Source organism: Lynx rufus, unplaced genomic scaffold (genome assembly GCF_022079265.1).
Source record: "Lynx rufus isolate CCGP_SWC_20201006 ecotype Redwood Valley unplaced genomic scaffold, mLynRuf1.p SCAF_5, whole genome shotgun sequence".
Classification (NCBI taxonomy): Eukaryota; Metazoa; Chordata; class Mammalia; order Carnivora; family Felidae; genus Lynx; species Lynx rufus.
In genome coordinates, this window is record NW_025814867.1 from 98,314,722 (window position 1) to 98,342,409 (window position 27,688).

General features: G+C 44.2%; 1 protein-coding gene across 4 annotated transcripts; it reads right to left on the bottom strand.

Annotated features, from left to right (window-relative positions):
* Nucleotides 1-8,960: 8,960 nt before the first annotated feature.
* TIGIT (T cell immunoreceptor with Ig and ITIM domains) lies at nt 8,961-24,429 on the bottom strand. 4 transcript variants are annotated; one of them, XM_047099799.1, is made up of 5 exons: nt 24,219-24,429; nt 22,887-23,216; nt 19,782-19,888; nt 11,021-11,321; nt 8,961-9,697 (listed from the first exon to the last, which is right to left on the bottom strand). In XM_047099799.1, the coding sequence occupies exons 1-4, from the start codon at nt 24,280-24,282 to the stop codon at nt 11,070-11,072; spliced, it is 753 nt and encodes a 250-aa protein (XP_046955755.1). In that variant the 5' UTR covers nt 24,283-24,429; the 3' UTR covers nt 8,961-9,697; nt 11,021-11,069. The 4 variants fall into 4 exon arrangements, with proteins under 4 accessions (XP_046955755.1, XP_046955754.1, XP_046955757.1 ...); XM_047099798.1 differs by lacking the exon at nt 8,961-9,697 and having other exon boundaries at nt 11,006-11,321; nt 24,219-24,428; XM_047099801.1 differs by lacking the exon at nt 8,961-9,697 and having other exon boundaries at nt 11,006-11,303; nt 24,219-24,427.
* Nucleotides 24,430-27,688: the final 3,259 nt, after the last annotated feature.

A 27,688-nucleotide genomic window follows, 5' to 3' on the forward strand; every position in this document is an offset into this window, starting at 1 on the left:
AGAAGAAAAAAAAAAAAAAAAAGATGTGCTATGGTTGAAAACCTGGCTTGCCTAGAGGGATGTGTATGGGACACAGGCGGATGCCGTTCAGTCCTTTGCCCATGTATTGCCTCACGTGTTTCTTTCCTCTGTGAGGATTTGTGGCAGGTAGGCCCGCAACATGGGAGACTAAATGACTCACTAGAACATCAGCTAATGCTAAAGAACCTCTTGTCTCCAACCTGACCCCCCTTCTTCAGCATTCCCAATACCAGCACAGCCAGTTAACCCATACAAATGCACAGCAAAAGGAAGGACAGGTGTTTGGCCTAGCCACGTGGCTGTATCATTTGTTTAACGTTTGCTGGGTTTTTCTGGTTTTGTTTTGTTTTGGAGTAGGGGTGGGAGTGGATGTAACTTCACAATCCTAATACAGTAATTGTTTTGCATCTTCCATGTTTTATGCAAAAACAGACATTTAAATCAATAACTAATTGTGCCCTAGACTGAAAGTTAATGTTTAGGAGAGGAAAAAAATTGTTGGAATTTTTTCTACATTTTTTTGTGAAGAATCTTTTTTGGAAAGGAAGGATACATATTTTTGTTGTGTAATATTTTCTATTTTTGAATGCATTTTATTGGTACAAGACTGTTTTTTTGGTGAAGACATTATTTAAAAAAAAAAAAAGAAAAAAACTAATCGAAAAGTTTGCCCTTAAGGATATGCTGCAGTTTTGAGGTTAAAAAAAAAAAAATAACTGATTCAAGATGCGTGTTAAAAGTTGGGATTATATTGTTGTTTTTTGTAATTGTTACAAGAAGAAGTTTGTACCCACTGCTGTTTATTTTGTTTCAGATGAGTAAGTAAAGGGATTGTTCTTGTTTTATTCTTTTTTTAGAGAAAAAAAAAAGCTATTTATGAAATGTCAAAAACACTGGACTGTGAGTTTAAGTGTGGAAGCATTTTACCACCCTGTGTCTTCGACCAATTATGGGAAACCCCTTTTCTCTTCCCCCCTGCCTTAGCCTTGCCAAATGAGAAAAATATAACAGCTGTCAGATGATGGAAGCCACTGAAGCCCTGCTTTAATTTTTATGGTTCGAAAAAGTCAGAAAACCAAAGTTCAATTTGTTTCTGAAATCCCACTGTCCGTAGCCCTTTTTTGTATGACGCAGCCAGTGGGCTCTGCCTCTCCGTCTTGGATCATCGCCTTCTTGAGGGCTGGGGGGCCAATGCAAAGAGAAGCATAAAGGTGGTGAGCCTGAGGGGGCCCGGAGGTCTCAGGAAGTAGACGTGAGGGGGACTTCAACCTCTCAGCAGGCGACCCACGCTTTCCCTGCCAGAGGCAAGGCTGCCCAGAGGGCACACTGCTTGTCTTAGAAGCTGAGGGTGGAGGTACTGGAAGGCTGCCTCTGAAGGAGAGAGCCTTCCAGTACCTCCACCCTCAGCTTCTAAGACCCTTCTGTTACCACCGCTCTCCAAGACTGGCTCTGCCTTTCTCCGCAGCCCATATTTTATGGACCAGCTGGGGGAGGAAGGATCCAGCTGAAAGTAACAGCTGGGTGCTTTAAAGACACCCCCAGCCCTGGGGAAGGTAGGGCAAGGGACCATCTAGCACAAGGGATCTTGTCTGCCTCGTTTTTGATTCTGTGGATTGTCCATCCATCTGCTCACTGTGAAGATGGAGAGGCAGAGTGTCCTAAGGCTGTTCAATAGCTTTCCATATTTTTTCAACATTGAAAAAATAATTTTTAAAAACTGTGATTTTTTAAAAAAAAATCATTTGGCTGGAGGGAAGGGAAAAGGGAAACACCAAAAGCTGTAACATGATTAACTGGAGATATTTAACTGGGGGCACTTTCTAGACCAAGACAAACAAATACCGTTCTGGACCCTAAAGCAGCCAAATCTTGAGACTGTCAATGACAGAAAGCCGAAGAGAGGCCTCCATTTCCTCCTTTCTCCTTTCTTCTCTGAAAATTCTCTCTTGTTCTTTTCCACCTTCCCTTGGACTACTGCCCCAATGGCCCTCGGACTCCCATTTCATGTGTGTGTGCGCACACACACACCCACACCCAGACACACACACACACACACACACACACGCAAAATACCATTTTTCTTAAGGATTGTGGGACCGAATAAAATCATGTGCCTTCATTTCTTCCTTTTATAGTTAGATGAACCTCTTCCTTTTTACAGTGCTTAAAACAATAGGGGAGGTTGAAGTGTTAGTGGAGGACTTGGGTATCGTTTGAGAAGTAGTTTTTGTTGAACACATTCCCCTAAATATTGACACAAACATTTCAACCCCTTCGATGCTCTTTGGAAACTTGGAGCATCGCATAACCAGACACATAACAGCCTGAACCCATTTGACTGTAGAGCAATTCCTGAAAATTCTATTTCATAGACTTCTTTCATGTTTATCCAAAATGAGGCGAGCAAGGGCAAAGAGCCTTGTTCTCCGGATTTGGTGCTTTTGAGCGTGGCATGGGGTGGGCGTGGGGGTGGGGGAGTGGGTGTGCTTCGATAAAGGGTGCATTCCTATAGATCTCTGGTGCTGAAGGGATTCGCGTTCCTTCCAGAGACTGCATTTGACACACTTTAAGTACACACAAATGAATGGTATCACATGCAATATTTTAATGGAGCAATGGGAGAGGCTCTTTGAAACGGGGTTTTGCATCTTTTTGTAACATTTTGATTTCTCTGGTGCCTTATTCCTACTTGATGCTGGCACTCACATACCCACAGGGAACGGACACGGAAGTCAGCCTCGGGAGTGGGGACGCACGGGCGATGCTGGAGCGTGCGGGGCGGGGGAGGGAGTTGGGGGGAGCACTGAGAGGTTGGTGTCGGTGGGCGGGGAAGAGACTAGATGGCATCTCTTAGCTGGAGCCGAGCGGGAACTGCACAAACCCATACAAAGCGAACAATTCCGACCTGCAGACACACCGCAAACCCACCCTTCCTCATCTGAGCTTTCCTTCCTTCTTCCTCTTTTATCTCCGCCTTCTCGTCAAGGTGCTGCTGCTGCTGTGCTGCTAAAGGTGCCCGGAGTCCAGAATGCCCAGTAATCACTCAGGCACAAGCCTGGCACTGCCACGTCAGCCCCGGGCACGATCAAACCCAGGTTTCTCTTGCTTGGGGCTGAGAACCGTCAGATTTTTCTCATCAAAAATGTTTTCCAAGGAATCAGTAGATCACAGTTATTCTGCATTGAAAATGCACTTTAAAAAATAAATAAAAGCTCCAGACTGTTTAAAATGTACAGAGGGAGCAGGGGAAAGATAAACATGTGCTAGTGTCTGAACCCAGTTCAGTTTATCTCCAGTTGAAACAATATACACTATATTATGTATAAATGTATACACACTTCCTATATATATCCATATATATATAGTGTATATATTATACATGTATAGGCGTGTATATGTGCATATATACACACATGCACATAACAAAATCAGATGTTCATCATAAACCCAGATGCTCATGACAGATGCTACCCAAACAGCAGCAGAGGAAACAAGGTTGGACTCTTGCAACAGATCACAAAAAATAAAAACAGCCACTTGCAGTGACTTTGGTTATTTCTGTATGTTCACAAGGAATGGATTGTAACAAAGAAAAAAAAAGGAACAGTGTTAGTGAAAGAGGAAAAATGGGCGAGACCATCTTGATCCAATGGGAATGCAGTAATGTTCTATACCATTTCACCTGTTATTTCTTTTAGTCAACGTTGATTTGATTTCAGTTTTTGGCCATTAAAAAAATTTTTTTAGACTCAAGTGACCCACAACAAACTGAATAAAACTACAGTGAAAGCCCTTTTCAATGGAAGATGTCAGAAATCTCAAAACCCTTGGCCTGGCTCAGAACTACCATGTGCAAATCAGTACTCTCTTAATGTTTGAAATAAAAACTGAAGAAAAAAAAAAAACTTTTTTGAAGCACCTTAATGTGGCCATCCATTCAAGGAGTGGGTGCCACTTTTTTCTTTGAGCACCTTATCGACGTGTTTTGCTATCTGCTGTCTTTCTGTTACCTGTTGGCTGAATGGCTAGCTGTTAACATGCGCATGTGCACAGACCAGACGTCTGGACATGTGTGTTCTCAATGAAGTTTACTGTGGTGACTGCTGAAAGGTGAACCCATTTCCTGATTTTCCCGCCACAGTGTTGTGATAAGATTCGAAGAAACCCTATTCCCTGCACAGAAATGTTTCTTATCACATTGTATCTTAGTATGGAAAGGAATATGGTCCCTTTTTTGCAATTGCTACTGTACACACACACACACACACAATCACACACATGCACATATTCATTCGTCCAAGTGGTATTTTCAATGTCTGTGCGGGTGTCACTGTTTATGCAGTATCTATTTCCCAGTGAACTTTGAATGGAGGGCAACTTTTCTAACCAGATTGTCTTTTCAGACTGAAGACCTGAGAACTGGGGAAGAGTTTGGAAAGAGGGAAAGACAAGGAAAGAGTGAGCTTTAAATTGAAAGAATAATTTCCCAACAGGAACTTGGGCTCAATGACTGCAGAGACTATACCCTCCGATCTTTGCAGGTGGGCATGGAACACTGCTTGTATCAATCTGTGTACCCTCTAAATCCATGTGTACACAACACACACATCCATCCATCCATCAGTATATACATGGTTTGGGATGAGCAGGTCAATAGTTTTGAGAGGGAGTTTGTTCCTTTTTTTTTTTTCCTCATTATACTCTTAAATTGTTGTCAGTTATCAAACAAACAAAAATTGTTTTGAAAAACCTTGCATACGCCTTTTCTATCAAGTGCTTTAAAATATAGACTAAATACACACATCCTGCCAGTTTTTTCTTACAGTGACAGTATCCTTACCTGCCATTTAATATTAGCCTCGTATTTTTCTCACGTATATTTACCTGTGACTTGTATTTGTTATTTAAACAGGAAAAAAACATTCAAAAAAAGAAAAATTAACTGTAGCGCTTCATTATACTATTATATTATTATTATTATTGTGACATTTTGGAATACTGTGAAGTTTTATCTCTTGCATATACTTTATACGGAAGTATTACGCCTTAAAAATACGAAAATAAATTTTACAAGGTTTCTGTTTTGTGTGGAAGAGTAATTGATGTTGCTAAGAATGATGTTTGTTTTTTGGGGTTTTTGTTGTTTTTTTTTTAAATGTTACCAGCACTTTTTTTGTAAGTTTCACTTTCCGAGGTATTGTACAAGTTCACACTGTTTGTGAAGTTTGAATATGAAGGAATAATTAAAAAAAAAAAAAAACAACTCTTCTCTGGGTTTCCCATTGCGTCTTCTTTGTACTGTGGCAGGGTTTCTGTTTCAGGCAGTTCTTCACATTCTCTCATACCCCGTGGTCTAGGTCTAGTTGGAGATTATCAAAAGTGAGGATTATGCCTGAAAGGCCAGAGAAGTTCTAAACACATCAGTCCTCTTGATACAAGATGTAAGAATCCCAGTGTTGGTGTATTGATATCACTTTGAGGCTACATAAGGCAAATTTGGGCATCTTCTTTTCCTGTCCAAAATGCACACGTGATCATGTGGCTCATTTACCCCTGTCTAAATTGATTCACCTTTTTCCCCCCTTCCTGTGTGCACATCAGTATCTATCTGCCTCCTGTGGAAATAACTGTAGGACACTATGCCCTTCTATCCATGTATCCAAGGAAAGCTGGTGGCTCAAAATATGCCCCCATTTGATGGCTTTGAAACCCCGTAAGAGGCTATTTGCTCCATAGTCCCTTTCTCATGTGCAGCTTTACCCACAAGGACTCTCGAATCTCATGGTCCTCACAGAAATTACTGGTGTGATGGAGAAAACATACGTCTCGTTTGTACCTAGGGAGGTCAACCCAACTGAAGTACATTCACCAAGTCATCAGTAAGCATCTACATTTCCTTCAACATTGTGCTGTTTATGAAGGAAATGAAGAAAATTACTTTAGCCCTGGTAAACCTTAGAATCTAACAACCAGAAAGAAAGATTCATATAAAATCAAGAGCTAGGTTGTACCATTCAGACTGTCAGTGCCATGGAAGTTGATAAACTAAGAGAAAGATCTATGGGCTGGGCATGCCAGAGAAGGGTCCAAGCAATAAGCAGTCAAGTTTGGGGACTCCCAGGGATTTGCAGACTTTGGGTTGGAGGAAGTGAGTGTGGACGGACATCTCCACCAGTATGAGGAATACAGATGCCTAGGCAGGGGTGTGGGATGGGGGAAGGGTCTTAAGGAGAACTCTGGGCTGAAAGGTGACCTCTGTGAATTACAATACTAAGTTCTTGCAATTCAATCACTGAACCCCTAAGTTCTCCTGATACTCTAGGCAATAGAAAATAAAGAAAAAGAAAATATTTCATGATGCCTGGTTTGCCCTTACATGAGTTTTGTGAACCGTAGCAGCATCTTGATGGATTATTAATTTTAATAATTTAAAATAGCTATGAATTTAATATACTGGGTGATGTTTTGCCACTCACAAAGTGAGGTGGACTGCCTGCTCTGTCCCATGTCCCTCTGCGGGTGGCATCCATACTGCGCACAGAGTGAAAACAGCTTTCCCACCATTTTCCTACTATTTCAACTACTGCAAAATCTCCCACCAGTCCACTCTCCTGGAGTAAATGGATCATCTATGAGTTAAGCTTCCATGTCTTGAAATCAACTTAACTGTAAACACAAATATGGAAACTGAAGGCAACAACAATACCTTGTTTTAAAAAGTCATCATTATCCAAGATATGTTTGACTTTTTAAAAGTTTGTCTCACTTCAAACACAAAATTTTAAAATACTTACAGAGAACTTGCAGATCCCACAGATATATCTGCAACTCTTAGCATTCCTTACATCCCAGTTTTTAAGAGTTTGATAATTCGAGATACCCTGCTTGCTCCCAACAAGGTCTGATGCCCCCTCGGGGACCTCTGTGGCATCATAAGCAGTGCCAGGCACAATAATGATAACATTAATTCTGCATTTTATAGCTTACAAAGACTCAACCACATTTTGTTCATCTTCCCAAGAGCCTTAAGAAGTAGATATTATTATCACCATTTTACAAATAAGGAAACATTTATAATGAAGATCAGGAGGTTAAGTGGCTTATCAAATGCCATAAAGCTCAGTAGCAGCACTTAGCACTTAACCGGGTCCCCCCACCCCTTCCAGTCCACAACACACCCTAGGTACTTCTCTTCTGATCTCTGTAAAATCAACTAGACTTCTAGCACCAGAGGATGTATTCTTCACAACATTCTGACATAAAGTCAGAATGACTGCAGTCCAGGGCAAATCCTGTGATGCATGTCTATTCCTGCATAACACCTATGACTTGCAAACCTTTAGAGGACCGTAGCCCTGCTTAAATGAACACAACCCCTTGGCTACCTCAGATACCTTTTGGGGAAGAGTCTGAAATAAATAAATGCACAGCCTGCTTTTCACCTCATGCTTTGTTTTTATCAAAGAAAGTCCACAGGAGAATGGAAGAGGACCTCCATGCTTATTCCTGGTGGGAGCCCTTCCACATGCATAGCATCTGTAGACCCATCCAATGGCTTATAAACATACTTCTTCTGTGTTTTCTCCACATGCAAGAGACTTACTAGAATTGTGATGTCTAAATTAACTGACGGGGCACTTTGGGGGGGGGGGCTCAGTCAGTTAAACATCCAACTATGACCTGATTTCAGTTCAGGTCATAGTCTCAGGGTCATGAGGTCGAGCCCCACGTCAGGCTCTGCGCTGGGTATAGAGCCTGCTTGAGATTCTCTCGCTCCCTCTGCCCTTCCCCAACTCACACACATCTTCTCTCTTCCCCTCTCATGAATGAATGAATGAATAAATAAATAAATAAATAAATAAATAAATTTAAGTTAATTAAAATGAAATAAAATTTAAAATTCAGTTCTGTAGTCACATTAGCCTTATTTCAAGTGCTCAATAGCAACGTGTGGCTAGTGGTTGCCACACTGAGTGGTACAGATGCAAAACATTTCTATCATCAAAGAAAGTTCTACTGGATAGTACTGTCCTAGACTCTACCTTCTGCAAAAAAATTCTATCAAACATTGAAGTTCATAATTCTGATTTCCTGAAAGCTCAGGCTCTTGCACACATAAGGCTCCTCTGAGCCTCTTGACAGGTGTACTTTGGAGTGGATGCAGAAATTTACTAGTTACAGCCTTGAAGCAGCACTGGGAAGACCCAGAAGATGGAACCAAATTCACATCCCCCAGCTGGCAGCCACAGCCATGCTGCTGCTTCCCTCCGCCTTGTGGGGACGGCGCGCCCACCAGAGTGCTGCCATTTGCACACAGCACACAGCCACCCTGTCTGTCTAGCTTCAGCACTGATGGAATCCGTATGAACCTGAGTGCGTGATGATTCATCCCCAGGGGCTGACAGGTGAGAAGGAATGAGTCATGAAATAAAACTGCATGAGAAAACTCTATCTACTCATGAAGATCACCTACCTCAAAGCTCTATGACTCAAAATTTCTCATATTTGTTCAGGATAGTTCTTTGGATTAGAGATCAGACTGTACGTGCCCAGGCTTAGAATGTGGAGTAATTCTAAGGGTCGGGAGCCAGTACATTTATTCTTCCCCAAACTCTCATTCTTTAATTCATTTATCTTCCCTTCTCCTATCATGAAATCCAAGAGGGGATCCAAGAGAGCTTAGGACCACTTCCTGTCTGCACTTAATAATCTCCTAACTCCATCTCCCCTATAATCCTCTCCTATGTGTTTCTCAAAAGACATAATAAGAGGAGAAAGTCTCCTCAAACCCTATGTTGAATGAGAGCAAAAGAGAGAGACCACCAATCAGTGATGGACACCCTTCCCTGGTACCAGCTGTGCTCAGGTCCAGAGTCTAGTGCTGCATGGCCCAATCAAGATATAATGGGAGCCACATATGCAATTTTAGATTTTCCGGTAGCCATATTAAGAAATTAAAAAGAAACAGGTGAAATTAATTTTAATAACATATTTTAATCCAAAATATCCCAAATCCTATCATTCTGACATGTCATCAATATGTTTAGATTACTAACGTGATAGTTTCTGTTTTTATTACACACAACCGGCCTTCAAAATCTAGTGTGCATTTTATACTTACAGCACAGTACATCTCAATTCAGACTATGACATCTCACCTGCTCGACAGCTACCTGTGGAGAACGGCTACCGCACCGGACAGGACACCTGTCCAGGAATCTGGCTTTTAGGGAATTGTCTTCTCTGGTTCTCCAAGGAAAATCTAGTTCAGTGAATTCCACTTGAAAATTTATTTTCTGTCTAATTCAATCTCATTTTAGCAACCTGGCCCATTTATAGCATCTATGGGTTCTTTTGTATTTTTATCTCCATCCAAATGGTATTTGTAGATATTTCCCTGTCACTATAATCATGTTAAATAACACCCAACACTCAGTCCAGCCCTGACCTCAATATATGTCTCCTCCAAAGCAAACTGCAGCTCCCTTTTGTCAGTACGTTTTAGTTCATTTCCAATTCGTGAATGGTATTCTACTCCCAAGCCGTTTGCACTAGTTCGGCAAGAAGAATGTGCTGGGCTGCCATGGCCCAGAACAGCATTTGACATGCATCTGTCTGTCTTCCAAAGGACTCAGCACTCCGGACAGATTTGGGCTCGTTGCTCCTAAGTACATACCTATTTGGTAGAGAAGCGAGAAAAATAAAAATACAAATCCAAGGAGTAGGAGTTGAATTTTCTTCTTGCTCAGCCTGCCTACTTAGGGAGCAGAGCAATACTTCACTTCAGCTGTTGGCAAATGACAGCCTTGCTTCACATCCTCTCTCATTTCCTGTGCCCATGAAAGAAAATCTGTCACCTCCGTGCCCAGCATTCCTCCTCAATCCTATAAGAGAGGTGATGGCAGGATAAAGGCCTGATTGTCAGCTAAACAGAAACTCGCACTTAGATGCCACCCAAAGCCCAGCACAAAGAGGTCAGAGGGTGAATTTAAGGGTTCAGAGCAGCTAGTGGGAGGGTGTTCATTTTTAAACCCTCAATCACTCTTTTTTCTCCCCCCTAGGAAGAGTCCCTGTTTTAAAAATCCAGGTTTTCCTTTTGGTGGACACAGATTCTTTCCTCACAGGCTCCGTGGTGGGTTGACAGAGAAAAGGTGGATCCTGGCCAGGGGCTAAGCTGCAGCCCCCCCCCTCCCCCCAGCGGGCAGCTGGAAGACCGGCGGTCCCCTGCTGCAGCCCATCCCTGGACTCCAAGCACACCCAGCAAAAGGAGACTTGAATTAGCTTCTCAGGGAGTAAAATCTGAAGCCCTGTTGGCTCCCTTGGTGCCAGGATCTTCCATGTGGGAATTTCAGTAGTTCTGTTCGGTTTCTCTGACCTCCCTGGACAAAATTCCTGCTCTGACCACATAAGCCTCACTGTTCCTTCCATCCTCCCAGGACTTTGCCCCAGACAAAGCCTATCCTGACCACCTCAGCCTGTACCACATCTCTTCCCAAAGACACATGTCTTGTCTCCCTGTCTTCTTACTACCTTTAATGCAAATGTCATCACCCCATTTAACTTTAAGGTTTATAAGGGCTGAGACCTGAGAGGGTGGGTTAGTCATGCCCAAATCGCCCCATGGAAGCCCATGCCCATGTCATGCCTTGTTCATAAAATGCCTTGAATGTGTGAATGTTGATGAAAATGACCATGACAAATGAGATGATCATATCATCATCATCATCCATCACAAAACTGCAGCCCAAAGCCCTGCCCAGTGCTCCTGTTGGGAATGCATTTCTCAGAGCCACAAGATCCGCTCAAACCAGGTCAAGTTATTTTTTTTTTAACTTTGCATTCATAATCAAGACACAAGCTGTTCACTCTGGGTCTGCCACCAGGGAAGGGAAAGGCAGAGGAGATGTGGAGAAGAGAATGGCATTCATTCACTCAACTGAACATACACACCCACACGCGCAGCAATAATGGAGACTGCAGACCCTTGTACATCATCCACCTGTAATAGCAGAGACAGGAGTGTATCTCCCAGACGATGCCTCTGGGAGCTAATTGGTCTCTGCTGGGAAGCTGAAGCTTCCAAGGCTCCTGTAACTCAGGACGTTGAAGTATTCATGTGGCTCGGCACAGTCATCTCCCCTCTGCTCTGTGCAGAAGACCACGGGCACAGCCTCTGCCTGGATGCAGCTTCCAGCAGATGACAGAACGCCGGCACTCCATCCCTCCTGTTCACGAGGCATTCTCCTGAGGCCACTTTCCGAAGAATGGGCTCTGAGAGATTTCTTCTGAAAACAAACAAACTACAAAGTGAGGAGGAGGGGATGTCATTCAGAAGTTATTCCCCAACATGATACATAGTTACAATCATCTCTCTCTTCCTTTCTTACACACACACACACACACACACACACACACACACACAAGCAAAGTTGTGTTCTTACCAATACCAATTCCTTAACCTTAATTTCTCAGCCTCATCGCAGCTAGATTTCAGTACTAACCACTCCAGTGAAACCACCCTTGTTCCACATGCAGTGAGCCCCACACCCCGTGAAGCAGCTTTTTGTCTCAATTCTCTTGTTCTCTTTACTGCCTCTGACACTGCTGACCTCTTCCTTTTGGAAATGTTCTCTTTCCCTGGCTCCCACAGTATCACTCTCTCCCGGTTCTCCTCCTCCTGCAAACTCCCACCTTCACCTTCAGCCGGACCTGCTTTTCTCCTGCTCACACATTAGCTCCCCAAATAAAGGGACTCCCCAAGCTCTGCCCTCTGTTTTCTCACTCTGAACACTCTCTCTGAGTCACCTCATGTATATGGACCTCTACAAATACCATCTGCCCTCTGAACGTTCCCAGATCTCTACCCAAATTACCCCGGGCTCCAGCCCCAAGCTCCAGACCACCCAATGGCCAGTCACAGCAAGCTCAGACTCACTCTGTCTCAAATAAGACAATCATGTTCCCTCCCCCACAACCTGCTCCTGTCCCTACGTTCTCTTTCCTGGTTCACAGCACCAGATGACCAGAAGCCTAATGTTAAATTCCAATCGGCCATAAATTCCCAACCAATTTTATTCCTAAGTCCCTCTGAAATCACTTCCCTCTTCTCTATTCCTACCCCCATGTCTTATCTCGCCCTGTGCTTCCAGCACCCGCCTACCTCTGAACTCCCTCTTTCTTCTGGTCCAACTTTCACATGGCCACCAGCACAGTGGTAATTTAGAACTGGAAGTTGGATCACACCATGCTTCTGCCTAAAGCCCTTGGATGGCTCCCCTTGTCTACTGAAGGGTGCTTAACCTCCTGGAGGGGCTGCAGGTGGATGTCAAGGGGTTTGTAAAACACCGTAGGTTAGTCCATAATTTCACTACATTCCCTGCAGAAGATTGTGTGTGATGCCCCCCAAAACACCTTTGGTGATTTGGTCACACTCACCTTTGCAGCTTCATCACCTGTGGTGCATCCCCACTCAACACTCCAGCTCCTGGCATACGGCCTGGGTGTCAGGCAGGGAGCATTTATTCAGAAGCTGCTATGAACACGTACTGGCTAGCTTCTTCGTGTCATCTCAGCAACAACCCTACTGAAGTTTCTGTTTTGGAATGAGCTCATATGCAGACAGGTGAAGCCACTCACCCAAGGACAATCCCCGTTCTGACTTGGGTCCAGGCCATGCTCTTTCTCCTCCGCCAGGCTGCCTCTCATCCTATTGCTTCTCAAAGGCCATGCACTGTTTTCTGCCTCCCCCAACTTTTTATATGATCTCCAAAAAGTTGTCTACTCTTTCCTCCAGACTCAGCTCCATAGCACATTGTCCAAGAAGCCTTCCCTGACCTTCTGTGAGAGTGACATTCTTCCTGTTCTCTAGATGTTCTCTGTTGTAACATGCAATGCTGTCTAGAACTTATCTGTTTACCCCTCTTACTTCTCCAAACTGTGGGCTCCCTGAGGGAAGGATCTATGCTGTATTCCTCTGTGTAACCTCAGAGCCCATAACAGATATTCAATATATGTTTGGGGACTGAAAAGTGTGTGTTCACACATGCATGCACGTGCACAGGCATGCATGCACGCGCGTGAGCACACACACACACACACTCTTCCTCAGCCCATACCTAAAAGAACAGGATTTTCCAAATCAAAGGGACTCATAGTCAGACAGCTACAATTGCTATTATGGGAAAATAGACAGTGAAATCTGTTTGGGAAAACAAAGGGTATGAGGTCAGCCATTGCCCCCATATGAGAGCATCACAGGTGAAGATTGTGCTAAGCCAAGGAAATCAAAGACCAGTAGGCACAAGCAGGATGGCAGAAGAAACACCTAATGGCATCAACTGCAGAGGTGACACCCTCTCAGTCTTACTGGAGACTCTGCTCTAAAGTATGTCACTCACTCCCACCATGGGGTGTGTCCACGGGTCTGGATGACAGAATTACAAAAAGCCACACACAGGCTTGGAAAATAACAACAAACACAAAACCAAATCCCATTCTTCCCATCATCTACTACTTCCCAGGAGACGAAATAGCATCCTTACTGGCTAGCGTGAGCTCAGCGGTGCACGCATATAGGCTAATGGGAAGGGTGGATAGGCTGCACGGATGTACACCATGAACAAATATCAAATATTAGGGGTGGCACTACACTGCAGGCCCTGAGGAACTTGGCCTAGATAGAAGCCATGGTCTTAGAAGGACACACAGGAGTCAGGTGGTCTCTTCCCACTCACTGTTTCATTCATTCCTTTTCAATGCAATGGCTGCACCCTTACCATAGGTATGAAGAAAAGGGGTCATCATTGGTCATGCTGATGCTGTGCTAAAAGAGTGCTACATCCCTTGATGCAACCCAATCCATTTCAAACATATAAATATCCAATTCTTTCTCAAAGAACTGATGGTGACCTTTGGTGCTGGTGTGTTCTCATTTCCACTCTTAGACTGGCCACCCTTGCCCTGGAATCTTGACTATTTTGGCTTCCAAAGTCTTCTGGGAAATGTAAACATTCCTGAGATGGGTCTCTCAGCTGCTCAGTTTTCATTTAATCCCTGTGTATCGGGGCTCTGTCATTGCCAGTACAAAAAACAAGCCTGGGGCTGAAGTGGTCCTATAGGAGCAAGAAGGGAGACTGCAGCTGGGTCCTATGAGGACAAACACTGCCCCCTGGGAGACGTGAGGAGGACAGACAGTGGGTAGTCAGTGTTATGGAGCTGGACACAGCCATCTCTCTTTTCCCTCACAGAAGATCCCCTAGGGAAACTCTTTGCAATACCTGCTTAGCAAACAATATCCATTCATTTAGTCATAATACATCCATGCAATATCAATATTTTTGAGTACCAAGTATTATAAAGTGCCACGGTAAATAAAATCTATAATAATTACAAGAACTTAATAACTAATACTTATTAATACATGCCGGGAAAAATGCCAAGTGCCTTACATGAATTACTTGACTGATGTTTTCCCACAACGCTATGAGAGCTGCATCATAATTATTCCCACTTTATAGATATTACCATAGCTACTGAAGTGGTACAGCCAGGATCCAAAGCTAGGTCTGTCTGATTCCAAAGTCCACGCTCCTAAATAATGCAACCAATGGGCTCTCCAGGTCTATAAGGAACGCTGTTGGCACCCTGCTCAGATCCTACCTGCTAGACCAGGGATCCCATTCCCCAGACACTGAGAGTATGGGCTGTGGGCAGCTCACAGCTGCCCCTTCTCTGGGGAATGGTGGTTGGGCCCTGCCCTCTCTGGTTAGCATATGGAATTGGGGGTTGACTAAGGTGGGTTTTCAAAAATCTGGCTCCCTGCCTCAAGGTACAGCCAACTTTGCATACAATTAATTCTTGCTGCAGTCAAGTCTCCAGCTGAGACAAAGTCTGGCTGAGCTTTCTGCCCTTGGCCCTATCCAGCTACTCCTTCACTACCCTTCACCTGAGAGTCCATCCCAGTAAATCACTCTCACCAAAATTCATGTCAGGATCAATTTATGGGGATCTGATCCAAAACAGTTGCTCCTGGAAATGGCCCTAGAAGCAGACACAGGATGGTATTGTGGAGGGATCCCTCCCCAGCTGGATGGGAATACGAACCCCACTGGTGGTGGTGGAATGGGATGGGACACAGATGGAAGGGGAATCTGAGCTGGTGCCACATCACTGACATTTGCGAAGTATGGAAAAAGAGTGGTTATTCAAACTGTGGGATTGAGTAGTTTTTACTAAATTCTCCCCAGTACATGGAGCGGGGAGCATGACAGGCTCAGATCTCTCAGCACCTGGAAGCAAAGTGTGAAGAGTCAAAGCTCCTTCTTGATAGCATTTCAAGAAAAACACATCTCTGGCACTGAAGACCAGGCACAGGACCTAACTGTAAGAGAGAGAGAACTTCAAAGTAGGCTGGATTGTAAGCTTGTGCAAGTCTCTTATGCTTAGAAAAGGAGAGATATCTATGACTTGGGAAGAGGATCTCTGGGTAGACTCACTGAGAACTACCTGCTTCTCTTGTATCCTATGGAACTACAAAAATGGCCCACTTCTCCTTGATGGAAGTTATGGCCCTGTTAGGACCTGTGTCCCCTACAGGCCATCAGCCCCATATTTAGGGCAAGACTGCAGCCTATAGTACCTGAGGGAATGCCAGGAATGCTTAAGGAGGAGAGAGGTTATACCTAAAGGACACGGCCAACATGTACCGGCAGCAATGGGAGAACATGTCTGGGAGTGAATTCTCAGAGCGAAGGGGCATGCTGGGCAAGCAAAATATGAGACTGGCCAATATTGGGACACATCTCGTGACTTAAGATATAACACCCTCACAAGGACTCTGGGAGACAATACTAATACACTGCTGTCAATAAACATACCAACACCACTTTGGCAAACTAAGGAAGAAAGAACCCAAACCCTCAGACAAGTAGGGATGCAATGATGGACGTATGTAAAATCATAAGGAACATATATATATTGGTCTCTATCCTCAGTTTCTACTAATATTTAGTCTTTAACCCCAGTTCCTGACACAATGCTCCTTAAACTCTTATAATTTGCTGAGTGATAGGAATGTTTTACACAGGACTCCTAAATGGCTTGGAATTTCCTGGTGATAGGAGTGTCTTTGTTCCAATGAGGTGACGTTGGGAGGATGCCAGGAGGGTAACACCCCCCAGTTCTCCAGGGACAGATACTCTTGTGCTTGGACCCTTACTGACCTCATCCTGTGTATCTCTTTCATCTGGCTATTCATCTGTATCCTTTATCATATTCTTTATTATATAACAAACCAGTAAATGTAAGTCAGTGTTCCTCTGAGTTCTGTGAGCTGTCAACAAATTATCAAATCCAAGGAGGGGGTTGTAGAAGCTTCAATTTATAGTTGGTCAGTCAGAAGTACAGGTGACAGTCTGGGACTTGCAGTTGGTGTCTGAAAGTGAGGGCAGCCCTGTAGGACTGAGCCCTTAATGTGTGGGTTCTGATGTTAACTCCAAGTAGATAGTGTCAGAACTGAATTGATTGTAGGACACCCAGATGGTATAGAAGAATTGGTCAGTGTGGGAATAAACCCACCCATCTGTTGTTTAGAAGTGTTCTGTGCAGTGTTAAGAGTAGAGAAGAAGAAAAAAACAGAGTTTTCCCCAATATAACCTACTAAATCAGGGATTGGCAAACTAAGGCCCATGGCTCAAATCTGGCCTACCACAGATTTTTGTACTGCCCGTGAGCTAAAAATGATTTTTATATTTTTAAGTGGTTGAAAACAAATTCAAAAGAAAAATAATATTTCATGACACATGAAAATTATATGAAATTCAAATTTCAGTGTTTATAAATAAAGGTTTGTTGGCACACAGCCATACTCATCCATTTACATATTGTCTGTGGTGCTTTCATGCTGCAATGGCAGAGTTGAACTGTTGCAACAGAGACCGTATAGCCCACAAAGTCTAAAAGATTTACTACCTGGCCCTTTACAGAGAAACTTGGTCGATCCCTGTACTACATAATTTTGAAAATCCAATAGCTGATTATGTTTCTAGGGAAGATCCAGAGGACACTCTTTTACAAAGGTGAAAAAGAATGTGCTAGTGAAGAAAGCACCAGCATCATTGGGAACCTCAGTGGTATCTCTCCTCTGTAGGCTGGGGCTGAATGCTTTTATAGACCTGGATCCCTAGTAGCAATAGGAATGAGGAGACCCCAAAATGATATAGGGGCAGATGGTAGCACTTAAGAAACAAAGTGGATGTAGTTACTGCAATGGCAGCCTGACCCACCAGGATATTAAGATGGCTAATAAAGCACAGTGTTCCTAAGATAAATATGGATGGACAACCAACAGGGAGGGGTGTTGCTTATCTACGGACGAGAGATCAAGAATACATGAGAGAAGACTGAGACTAGCAACCCACCCCTGGGAAGTCAAAATCTCTTGCCCAGTTTCCAGGTCTGTGAGCAACAAGGGTGGATACCATCCGTTCACCTGCCAACTCTGCTCTCCAGCCTTCTGCACCTGATTCTGTTTCCTAAGAAGACAGAACTATGTGTACTGCATCAGCAGGCTTCCTTGCCCTCAGGCTTGGGTTTGGGCTCAACCAATGCAGAGCAACAGTAGAGGATGAAGGCAAGGAGAGTGAGGTGAGGGTGTATATATATATATATATATATATATATATATATATATATATATACCCCTGGCATTCTCTCTGCATAGTTGCCTTAGACTGGCTATAACCTTCAATCAAAGATTACAGTACTTCTCAAGCTGGTCCCCTCCACACATCTCTCCCTTTCCAGGTTCTAGTAATCACCTTCTCCCCTTTCCCTTAAAGACTAGGGGTGACAATACACTGCTACACTTCTCCTAATGGTTTCCTTAATGCTGCCCAGTACTTCGTAACTGTCCGTTTTAAACTGTCTTCAAGCCACCCGCCTTGAGAGTACTACATGTTCCCAGCTGTATCTAATTATATCACTGTACAATTGCTGAAAATCAAAGAGAAAGAAAGTTTTTAAAGGAATGAGAAGAAAAAGCTATATCGTCAAAGGAGCAAAAATAAGATTCCCATAGTTTCTCAACAGAAATATGGGAAGCCAGAGACAATGGAAAAATGTTTTCCATGTCCTGAAAGAAAGTAACTGCCAACATAGAATTGTATACCCAGCAAAACAAATATATCATTTTTAAATTAAGGAAAAATTAAAGATATTTTCAGACCAAAAAAAAACAAGATAATTCATCACCTACACAAAAGGAAATATAAGCAATATTATTCAGACAGAAGGAAAATGATCCTAGGTACAAGACAGGAAATGCAGGAAGAAGTAAAGAGCAACAGAAAGTAAAATCTTAGAAAATAAATCTAAGTGAATAGTGACTCTAAAAACAATACTAATTTCTTGCAGGGTCTAAAATATATATAAAACTAAAACACATGGTAATAATAGCAATAAGTTGGGAAAGTAGGTAAAAAAGAGTTAATGCGCCCTAAGATTCTTGCAAAATCCAAGACATGATTAAAGCACTAATTTATACTGTACTTGAATAAGTCAGGGGTATGATTTGTAATATCTAGTGTAACCACTAAAAGAATAGCAAATCTAGCATAATTACCAAATAGATCTTTCTATAATAGTAAGTACTTAATTCAAAAGACAGCAAGAAAGAGTAGGGAAAAAACAGGCAAAACATATATGAAGAAAATAAGGTGGTAGCTGTAAACCCACATATATCAGTAATAACAGCACCAAGCACATGGTCCAGAGAAAGAAATGTCAGGGATGAAGAGCTGGGTTGTTCACTGAGCCGAACCCAGTTTGGGGGGAAAGTGAATCAGGAACAAGGGAGGAGGGTCTAGGATGAGGTGGAAAAAGATATTGGCAATCACAGACTTGCTTTCCCCCAAATGTTTGGTGACTGAAATTAAGGCGACCTGGGATGGCTTTAAAAGTCCAAAAGGGCAGACAAAACAGGGAGCAGAAATTCTTTCATTCATCCTAATCAGTAGCTACCAGTTTACAACACAAGCACATTCACCTAATTCTTCGTTGTTTACAAGGCCGTCACAGGTACTGTGCCACCTTTTCATCACAGCTCTGTGATACAGAGCAAGTAGAATCACCATCATCCCCACTTTCTGGATGAGGAAATGGAGACCTGGGAGACTCCACAACTTTCCCTGTAATCACCCTCAATGCTGAGCTCAGACACGACATCATCTACTTCCCCATCCAGCACTCTTTCAGCTGCATGACCTCTTAAGCTAGAGCAACAGAGAATGTATAGCCTACTGATCTTGCCATGTACCTTTTTCCCCTAAATTTGGGGAATGTTTATTTCTCATCCTGTAGAACTGCTGAGTATCCCAACACCACAGAAGGTTGTTAAAATTACATAAGCTAACCCACAAAAATCCCTAGTACCGAGTAGATGCCCAAAATACAGCAAACTCACAATAGATAAATCAAACTCTCTAGGGAGTGGCTTCAGGGACAGGCAAGAACTAGGAGCTGTAGGTGACAGCAAGATGGGGGGGAATACAGGTCCAGCCTTTCTGCAGTTCCCAGACAAGGAAAGGGACAGAAGAAGAGCGTAAACAACTTCACTGAAAGGCAGAGCAAGGACCGTAAAACAGATATGTAGGGCAGTGGGGGAGAGCACATCAAGGTCTCTCTCTGGACAGGAAGGGGACATGAAAGGACAGGGTGGCAGGGGCAGAGTGGCCATGACTGAGATGTGCAGCCACAGTCTTTACCTTTCTGGTCAATGTGACCACCACGATGACTGCCATGCAGATGACTGCCAGCACTATGGCCATGGCTCCAAGCAGTGGGATCTGGAACCCAGCGCTGCGCTCAGCCACTGGAGGGGCGACAAAGTGAAGATGCGGGGGGGTGAAAGCCAGAAGCAAAGGGCAGCCATTACACAGGGAAGCCTCTGTGTCAGGGCACAGAGGTGCAGGCTGGCCAGGTCTTTCTGTAACCATAGGACTGGAGTCTTTAAGCCCAGCTCCTTGAACGGAAGAGCATCTACCTGGCTCACTGTAAAATCAATGGCTAATCTCTGGAACCAAAGCAGACCATTGTTAACACTCCCTTCCTCTATTTGACAAAATCACTTTCCATGCTAATCATGAAATGAAACAAAAAATAACATCCAGAAAAAAAAACCCAGAGAGTGAACATTTTATTAAATTTCATTTATAATCATACTAGTAAAAAATGTTTAATTAAAAATTAAAATAAAATTAATTAATTAAAGCACAAAAAAGAGGGGGGAAAGAATATAACCTTTCACATTAAACCTGTAACATTTTTCCATCTGTGAGACCCTGGAGAGAGTAACGTTCTGGAGGTTTATCCTGTTTTTTCTCAGCACCTGGTACATAGCAGGTGCTTAATAAATATTTGCAATATGGAATTAAAGCATGAACAAATGAATTTCCACTAAGACATAAAGTGTAAGGAGAAGAAGCAGAAAGGGAGTTTTGAAAAGAGTGACAGCTGATCCAAGGACAGCGAGAGAGAAACAGAACAATTGCTCAGATATGTGCTGTACTGTAGGTAGAAGGGTTTCCAGGCTGCCTTGTCCTATTCCCACCTCCTTCCTAGGAGCTTGGGCAGATCCCCGGGGTGCAGGGAAGTTTTGAGAGAAGGGTATAGCAGAGGCAGGCCCTCTTCCCTCTAAGGGCTTACACTGTGGGAAAGGTGGCTAAGGAATTGCAGTCACTAAGGACAAGGCAGTGCCCATAGACCCACACGGTACCAGGGGGGAGGGAGCCCACGCTCCCCAGGATGAGTTCCTCTTGCACTGCAGACTCAGCCTCTTGCTTTGGCCACAGGTAGGGGAAAAGGGCAGATGGGGAGCAAAGTAGTCATGGAGAACACAGCTTCTGGGGGCAGAAGGGCTGCGGCGGGCTGTGCATAGAACCAGAAAGGATATAGGCTCTTCCCCACATGCAGCATTGACCTATGTCAGAGCCAGCCAAGAAGCAGCATTGAAAAGAACTTTAAAGTAGCCTTTTATCTTCTCAGTCTACACATATTTTGCTAACTCATAAAGCTTAATCTCCAACACAATCGATAGTAACAGGCAGAAGCTCTGAGGGTCTAGGGGCACCTGGGTGGCTCTGTTGGTTGAGGACCTGACTCTTGATTTCAGCTCAGGCGATGATTCTGGGGTTGTGGGATCAAGCCCTGTCAGGCTACACGCTAAGTGCGGAGCCTGCTAAAGATTCTCATTCTCTCTCTCTCTCTCAAATAAAAAATAAAATAAAATAAAAAGCAAGAAGCTCTGAGGGTGTAATTTAATGGAACCAGATCATCTGTGTTAAAACCAGCTCTACTGCTCTGAGCAGCTGTAAGGCCCAGCCTCCACCTCCATCAAATAGTGACATGGGAGTGGCTGGCAGTCAGAGCTAACAGTACTTACCATGTTCCAGGCCTTGTTTTTTCTTTTGTTCTTTTTCAGTTTATTTATTTATTTTGAGAAAGACAGAGACAGCACGAGTGGGGGAGGGGCAGAGAGAGAAGGAGAGAGAATCCCAAGCAGGTTCCACAGTGCTGTCAGTGAAGAGCCCAATGTGGAGCCTAAACCCACGAAACCGTGAGATCATGACCTGAGCCGAAACCAAGAGTTGGATGCTTAACTGACTGAGCCACCCAGGCGCCCCATTCCAGGCCTTGTTTCAGGGCATTTTCTTGTAGTATGGTATTCAGTCCTATGTTAGAACCTCATAAGGTTACATCTATTTTCATTTCACAGATGAGAAAATCAATGCACAGAGAAGCTGAGTAATCTTGTCTGAGGTCAACAGCAGCACCAAGATTTGGACCCAGGCTCTCTGGTGTCATAGTCTGAGCTCATCACCACTCTGCTATACTGTTTCTCAGATGCAAAAATCTTTTCCCACTTTGCAGAGAACTGGTTTAAGTGTTCAGGTGATAATGAATGTGAGAGCACTCTGGAAACTATGAGGTACCATACAAAGGTAAATTATTATGTATTTACATTTAGCACACACTGTGTTTTAATCCTTTGTAAAACTTAAAAGCTAGGGGCGCCTGAGTGGCTCAGTCGATTGAGCATCTGACTTCAGTTCAGGTCATGATTTCGAGGTTTGAGAGTTTGAGCCCCACATCGGGCTCTCTGCTGTCAGGGCAGAGCCTGCTTCAGATCCTCTGTCTCCCTCTCTTTTTGCCCCTCCCCTGCTCTCTCTCTCTCTCTCAAAAATAAATAAACATAAAAAAAAAACTTAGAAGTTAATTCTTTCTTTTTATTTTTTTAAATGTTTATATTTGAAAGAGAGAGAGAGACAGCATGAGCTAGGGAGGGGCAGAGAGAGAGGGAGACACAGAATCTGAGGCAGGCTCCAGGCTCTGAGCTGTTAGCACAGAGCTCAAAGTGGGGCTCAAACTCATGAACTGTGAGATCACGACCTGAGCCAAAGTCAGACACTTAACTGACTGAGCCACCCAGGTGCCCCAGAAGCTAGTTCTAATTTGCCTGGTTAATCCTAAACCAATAAATGAGAACCCTTCCCAAATGACCTTAATAAGTGTTCTTCCTAACCAACACATATAAGATGCCCTTCTTACCCAAAACAGTGGCTCTCAATTCTGGCTGCACATCTGAATCACCAGGCATGCTTTTAGAATCTATTACATCCCAACTTTGCCCCTAGAGATTCTGATTAAATTGGTCTGGGATGCGGCTCCAGCATCAGTGTCATTTAAAAGCTCCCTGGTGATTTGAATGTGAACCAGGGTTGAAAGACCCTGTTCTTACAGTGTTTAGCAGGAACACATCTTCTGTTCTGGAGGATGAAAGTTCATTAGCCACCCTGCTCCAGAGCGCATACCTGAGCTTTGTAGGACTTCCAGAAAGAGTGTCCCTCTGTATATCCCGTCGGGGTAGGTGTGATAGGTACAAAAGTATTCCCCTGTATCATTCCTGGTCAGCGACTGCAGGGTGAGGCCCAGGTTGGGCCCGGGGACCACTCGCTCCCTGAAGGCTGGGCAGAGGTACCACCCCAGGTTAGCATGATGAACGGCCAGAAGTTGGTCCTGCTGCTCCCAGTTGACCTGTGTCACTTTGGCAGTGGTAGAGGAGAGACGACATTGCAAGGTGACAGAGCCACCTTCCTCTGCAGAAACGTTCCCCATTGTTACTATCCTGCCTGACACGGCTCCTAGGGAAGGGGAGAAAATGTGCATGAGTCCTATGTCAACAGCTGTCCTGGAATGTTCCCATAGAAATCCTAAAGGGCTTTGAGGCTAGAATTGGTCTGTGGAATGACAGTGTCTCCTGTCCATCCTGTCACTCCCCACATGGACTATAACTGCTACACTTCACCCACTCAGGATATGCTGCTATAATCTAGCTTCATGACAAGCTCTTTGATTATTTCCATGTACTTATTTTGTCTCCCTACCTACAACATAAGCCCTGTCAGCCACCACTTTTGTTTTACTTCATCTTCCAGCAGCCAGTTCTACGCTGGGCACACTATTCCTTGAAATAAAACCTTGCTGTTTGTCTGACTGCTGTTTGAGGTGCCTGGAAAAACCTTCAGGAAAGCCACAAAATCCAAAGGAAAGGAAGACTGGAGAGAAACTTGTTTCTCCCAGACAAAACCACCCTCCTCAGCACTGACCACCGCCCATCATCTGGGTATAGCTCCACCCTCAAATGGTTCAAAAAAAACAACATACAAATTAAATTATAATATAGTGTCTCAATATCTGTGCCCCCCTCAGAAACATATGTCTAAGATTTTTATTATGGAAGGAACCATATCTAATGTAAATTCAGTCTATAATGGTAGACTCTCTGGAATCTGTGAAGAAGACATTTTTGATCCACAGAAAATGTACAATGTCTTTCTAGAAGTTTCCTCAAGGACAGAAGAAAGAACGATGAAACGGGAGTGAACTTCTACAAGCAAACTGATCATCCCTCCTCCTTGTTTCCTTTCTCTCCCCATTTCCTTTCTTGGGTTGGCCAGTCAGACACCCCAACCCCAAGGCCTCCATCTGCCACCCAAAACAGAACCTGCTTCCCAGACGCTGCCTTTTCTCACATGAGGGGCCACAGGATTCTGAAAACTATGCCTTTCCTTCCCTCACTTCCACTCCCAGACTTACTTCCTCCTTCTGTTTCTCCAGTTCCAGGCTGGATTTATAGGCCTTACCTGAGGTGGGGAGGGGAGCCTGCCTCAGCCCCTGTGCCCAAATCAGGAGGAGATACCACTGCATGCTTCTGCCCAGCGGGGGGCCCACAGGAAGCAGCCTAGGCCTCTTCTACCACGGAAACTGGAGGACTGTGGCTGGCAGGCCAAAACTGAGCCTATGAGGAGAGAGGGTCTCGGAAAAACTGAGTTCAGCAGAAACAATGTCAGAGACAGATTTAAAAAAAAAAAAAAGCTCTCAACAAGTACACAAACTGCATAGGGTGAGCCACAAGAAAGACCATGAAGGAAACACACTAAAAAATAAACAAAAATGTGGTTACAGACGCATTGGTCTTTCGGTTACTATTAGTTAATCTGCTGTTTTTAAATTCTGTCTTGATGCACTTGTTTTGTATCAGCCTTTGTCTAACAAGCTCAAGGGCCCTGTGTATCTGGTAACGCCCAAGATTCTGAAGAGCCTGTGGAGGTCACTGGGCTCCCCTGGCTTCATCCTACTAAAAAATGTGCACCCATTAAGAGAAATCTAAGTTTGCACACTTTACAGACCAAGACTTGCGCTTGAAATCTAATGAGCCAGTGAACAAGATGCATTTACTTCAGAGACTAGATGTGGGCAGGACAAAAAGTCTCAGACAACAGAGCAACTTTCCTTTAAATGAGGTCCTCTTCTTGAATCTGATTTCTTCTGTCTCGTCTATCTGGACTGAGATTTTGTTGAACTCTGGCTTAGTTTCTCTAACCCAGCAGAGTCAGAGGAGACCAGAAGAGGGAGTTTTCTTATGACTGGTGACCCCCCATCCCCTGCCCATGAAAATCACTAGTGCAGAGGAGGATGAGCCCCAATTACCTGACCCTGGAAAGGAGCTGATCAATACTCATCTGGAGTTTCCAGCTCATTATCAAGTTGTACTGCTGACCCATCCTTCTTCCTTCCTTCCCTCTGTTCTTTTATTCACTTGAGAGTCCAAAGAGCCTACGAAACACCAGACTCAGCACCAGGCTCTGGGAACACAGGATGAATAATCACAGCCCCTGCCTTCAGATACTCAAAGCTTGCTCTCCAGTGAAGCTACACTCTGGGCGAAGGAGGTGGAGGGTCTCTGTTCACCTGCCTCTAGGGCTCACCTCTGCTACCTTGGGCATGTTTCATGGTGCACATCCTGAAAATCTGCTGTTCCACCAGGAGGAACATCTAAAGCCTGGTGCTGTGCCCCTCCACTCCAGAGAAGCAACCTGAGTGTTCCACACTGTCCACGCTCCTGCCCTCCTGTTCCCCTTCTCCCCCACAGGATGCCCCATCTCAAACCACTTTCTGTCTTCCCTGGGTTCCACCCATTCCTAACTGGATACCACGACCCACGCATCCCCCCATAGCCCACCTCCAGCCTCTTAGACAACATATGCCTCATCAACTTCTCTCTGCCTTAACTCAGCTTCAAGGCTCACATGGAGAGACATCTCTTCCAATCTCCTCTCAACAGTCACAGTGCCTGAAGCTGAGGAAGTTGTAATACCTAATGTGTGTCCAAGGGAGGGTTCAGAGTGTTTCCAAAACCGGCTATCCAGGCAGAGAAGCCCAGGGTGGGAGAGCTGAGAGCAAGTAGTGGAAATAGAGCACAGAGAGGGGGACACTGGAGTTTGGGTTATAAAAAATTTACAGCCTGGGTTTCCACAGTAGGATGGGTGAAAGCCATAGAGGTAGGATCTATCTTATATAATAAGAAACCCCAAGAAACTTAGACTAAGTTTTTTAAAAAAGGTTAAAGAGTTTCTCTAATTGTTTCTTTTTTTTTAAGTGTCTCTTTTTTTTTTTTAAGTTTATTTATTTATTTTGAGAGAGAGAGAAAGAGAGAGAGAGCCCCAGGGAGGGAGGAGCAGAGAGAAGGGGAGAGAGAGAATCCCAAGCAGGCCCCACTGCTGGCCTAAAATGTAAAGCACTCCCCAGCCTTTCCCTCACCCTGCAAACCCACCACCCACTCCATCAGCTCCAGCTAGAAATCTGTGGCCTGGAAGAGATCATAGCACAGGGTGAGGGGGGCACTGAGAGTGGTCACACTTTCCACAAGGCCTGCAACCTGTACTCAGGAAACACCATTTGGAGCACAGAACAATCTCTAAGCAGTGCGTGTGAGCTTCAGCCTCTCCAAAGTCTTTCCTTGGGTTCAGAAGTGGTGGGGAGCTTCAGGGATATCACAACTTTCCTCTCCCTCCCCTTCCTTGTCTTTGATCAAATGCAACATCCTGAAGCTGCAGGGAGGTGACCTTTCTAGCCAAGTGCTCCCACTCTTTACCTCACAGACCCCAGCACCTGTTGGTGATAGGCTGTATTGTGGCCAAGGCGGGTCTCCTGCAGGTCCACAGAGGGCTGAGGAAGCTGAGAGACAGGAAGCAAGGGAAAGAAGGTGGCATGGACTCTCAAGGCACCCAGAAGAGCCTACCCCCATCTACCATTTGCCAAAGTAAAGCCATCTCACAGCAGAGCTATCTGAGCAGTGGAGTGGTTGTTCCAAACCTCTTGTTGAGAGAGCTGCCTCAGACCTGTCTATGACTTCAAGATTTTTAATAAGTCTGTGAGCCACAGGACTTGTAGGCTAAAACTGGCTCAGGACAAATGCAAATGGGGAGAATTTGGGGAGGGGATTGCTGACTGTTGTTAGTCTAAGCTCCCTCAGGTAAGGTGACTCTGAGAACCTCCCTGACAGAGGCTGTGGACTACGGGAAACTTCCTTTGCCTTCTCAGCTGTGAAAATAGGACAGAGACCCCCCAGGAGAGGTTGGAATGCAGAGTCAGAAGAAAAATCTTTGGGAAGAAGCAGCTGATCTCTCCTCAGCCTGGGCCTCTCTGGCTTCTCTCGCTGGCGCACCCACACCTCCCCTCCGACATTACTCCCCTCTTGTCCCTTCTCCACCCTAAAGGTGATTATACTTTCAATCCACCCCAGACCTCATCTGCCTTTAGAAAGGTATCCTCTACCCCTGCAGCCTTATTTCCTACTTCCTGCCACCTGGAGCCCTCAGTATTGCAAACACATAGGATGAGGGATAGAAGTACAGGGAAACATCTTTCAAGGAACCTCCTAACCATCAAGAGCTCTCCCTCCCCAACTGAAAAGAATGCCAGGCCTAGATGATTTCACAGGGGAACTATAATAAGCCTTTAGAGAGAAGATCATTTCAATGTTACTGAAAATATACAGACATACAACACAAAAGAAAACTTCCAAATTAGTTCTATGAAGTGAATTTCAAACTGATATAAAAATGATTAAGATTGCACACAATAAAAGAAAATCAGATCCTAATCTCTTATGAATATTGAAGGAAAAATTCTAAATAAAAGTTGCCACACAGATGCCAAAAGCATATTAAGCAAAATACACAATGACCAGGGAGTCTATACCATGATTGCAGGGTGACTCAATACCAAAAAAAATTCATTAATATTAAATACTATATCCACATAGAAAAAG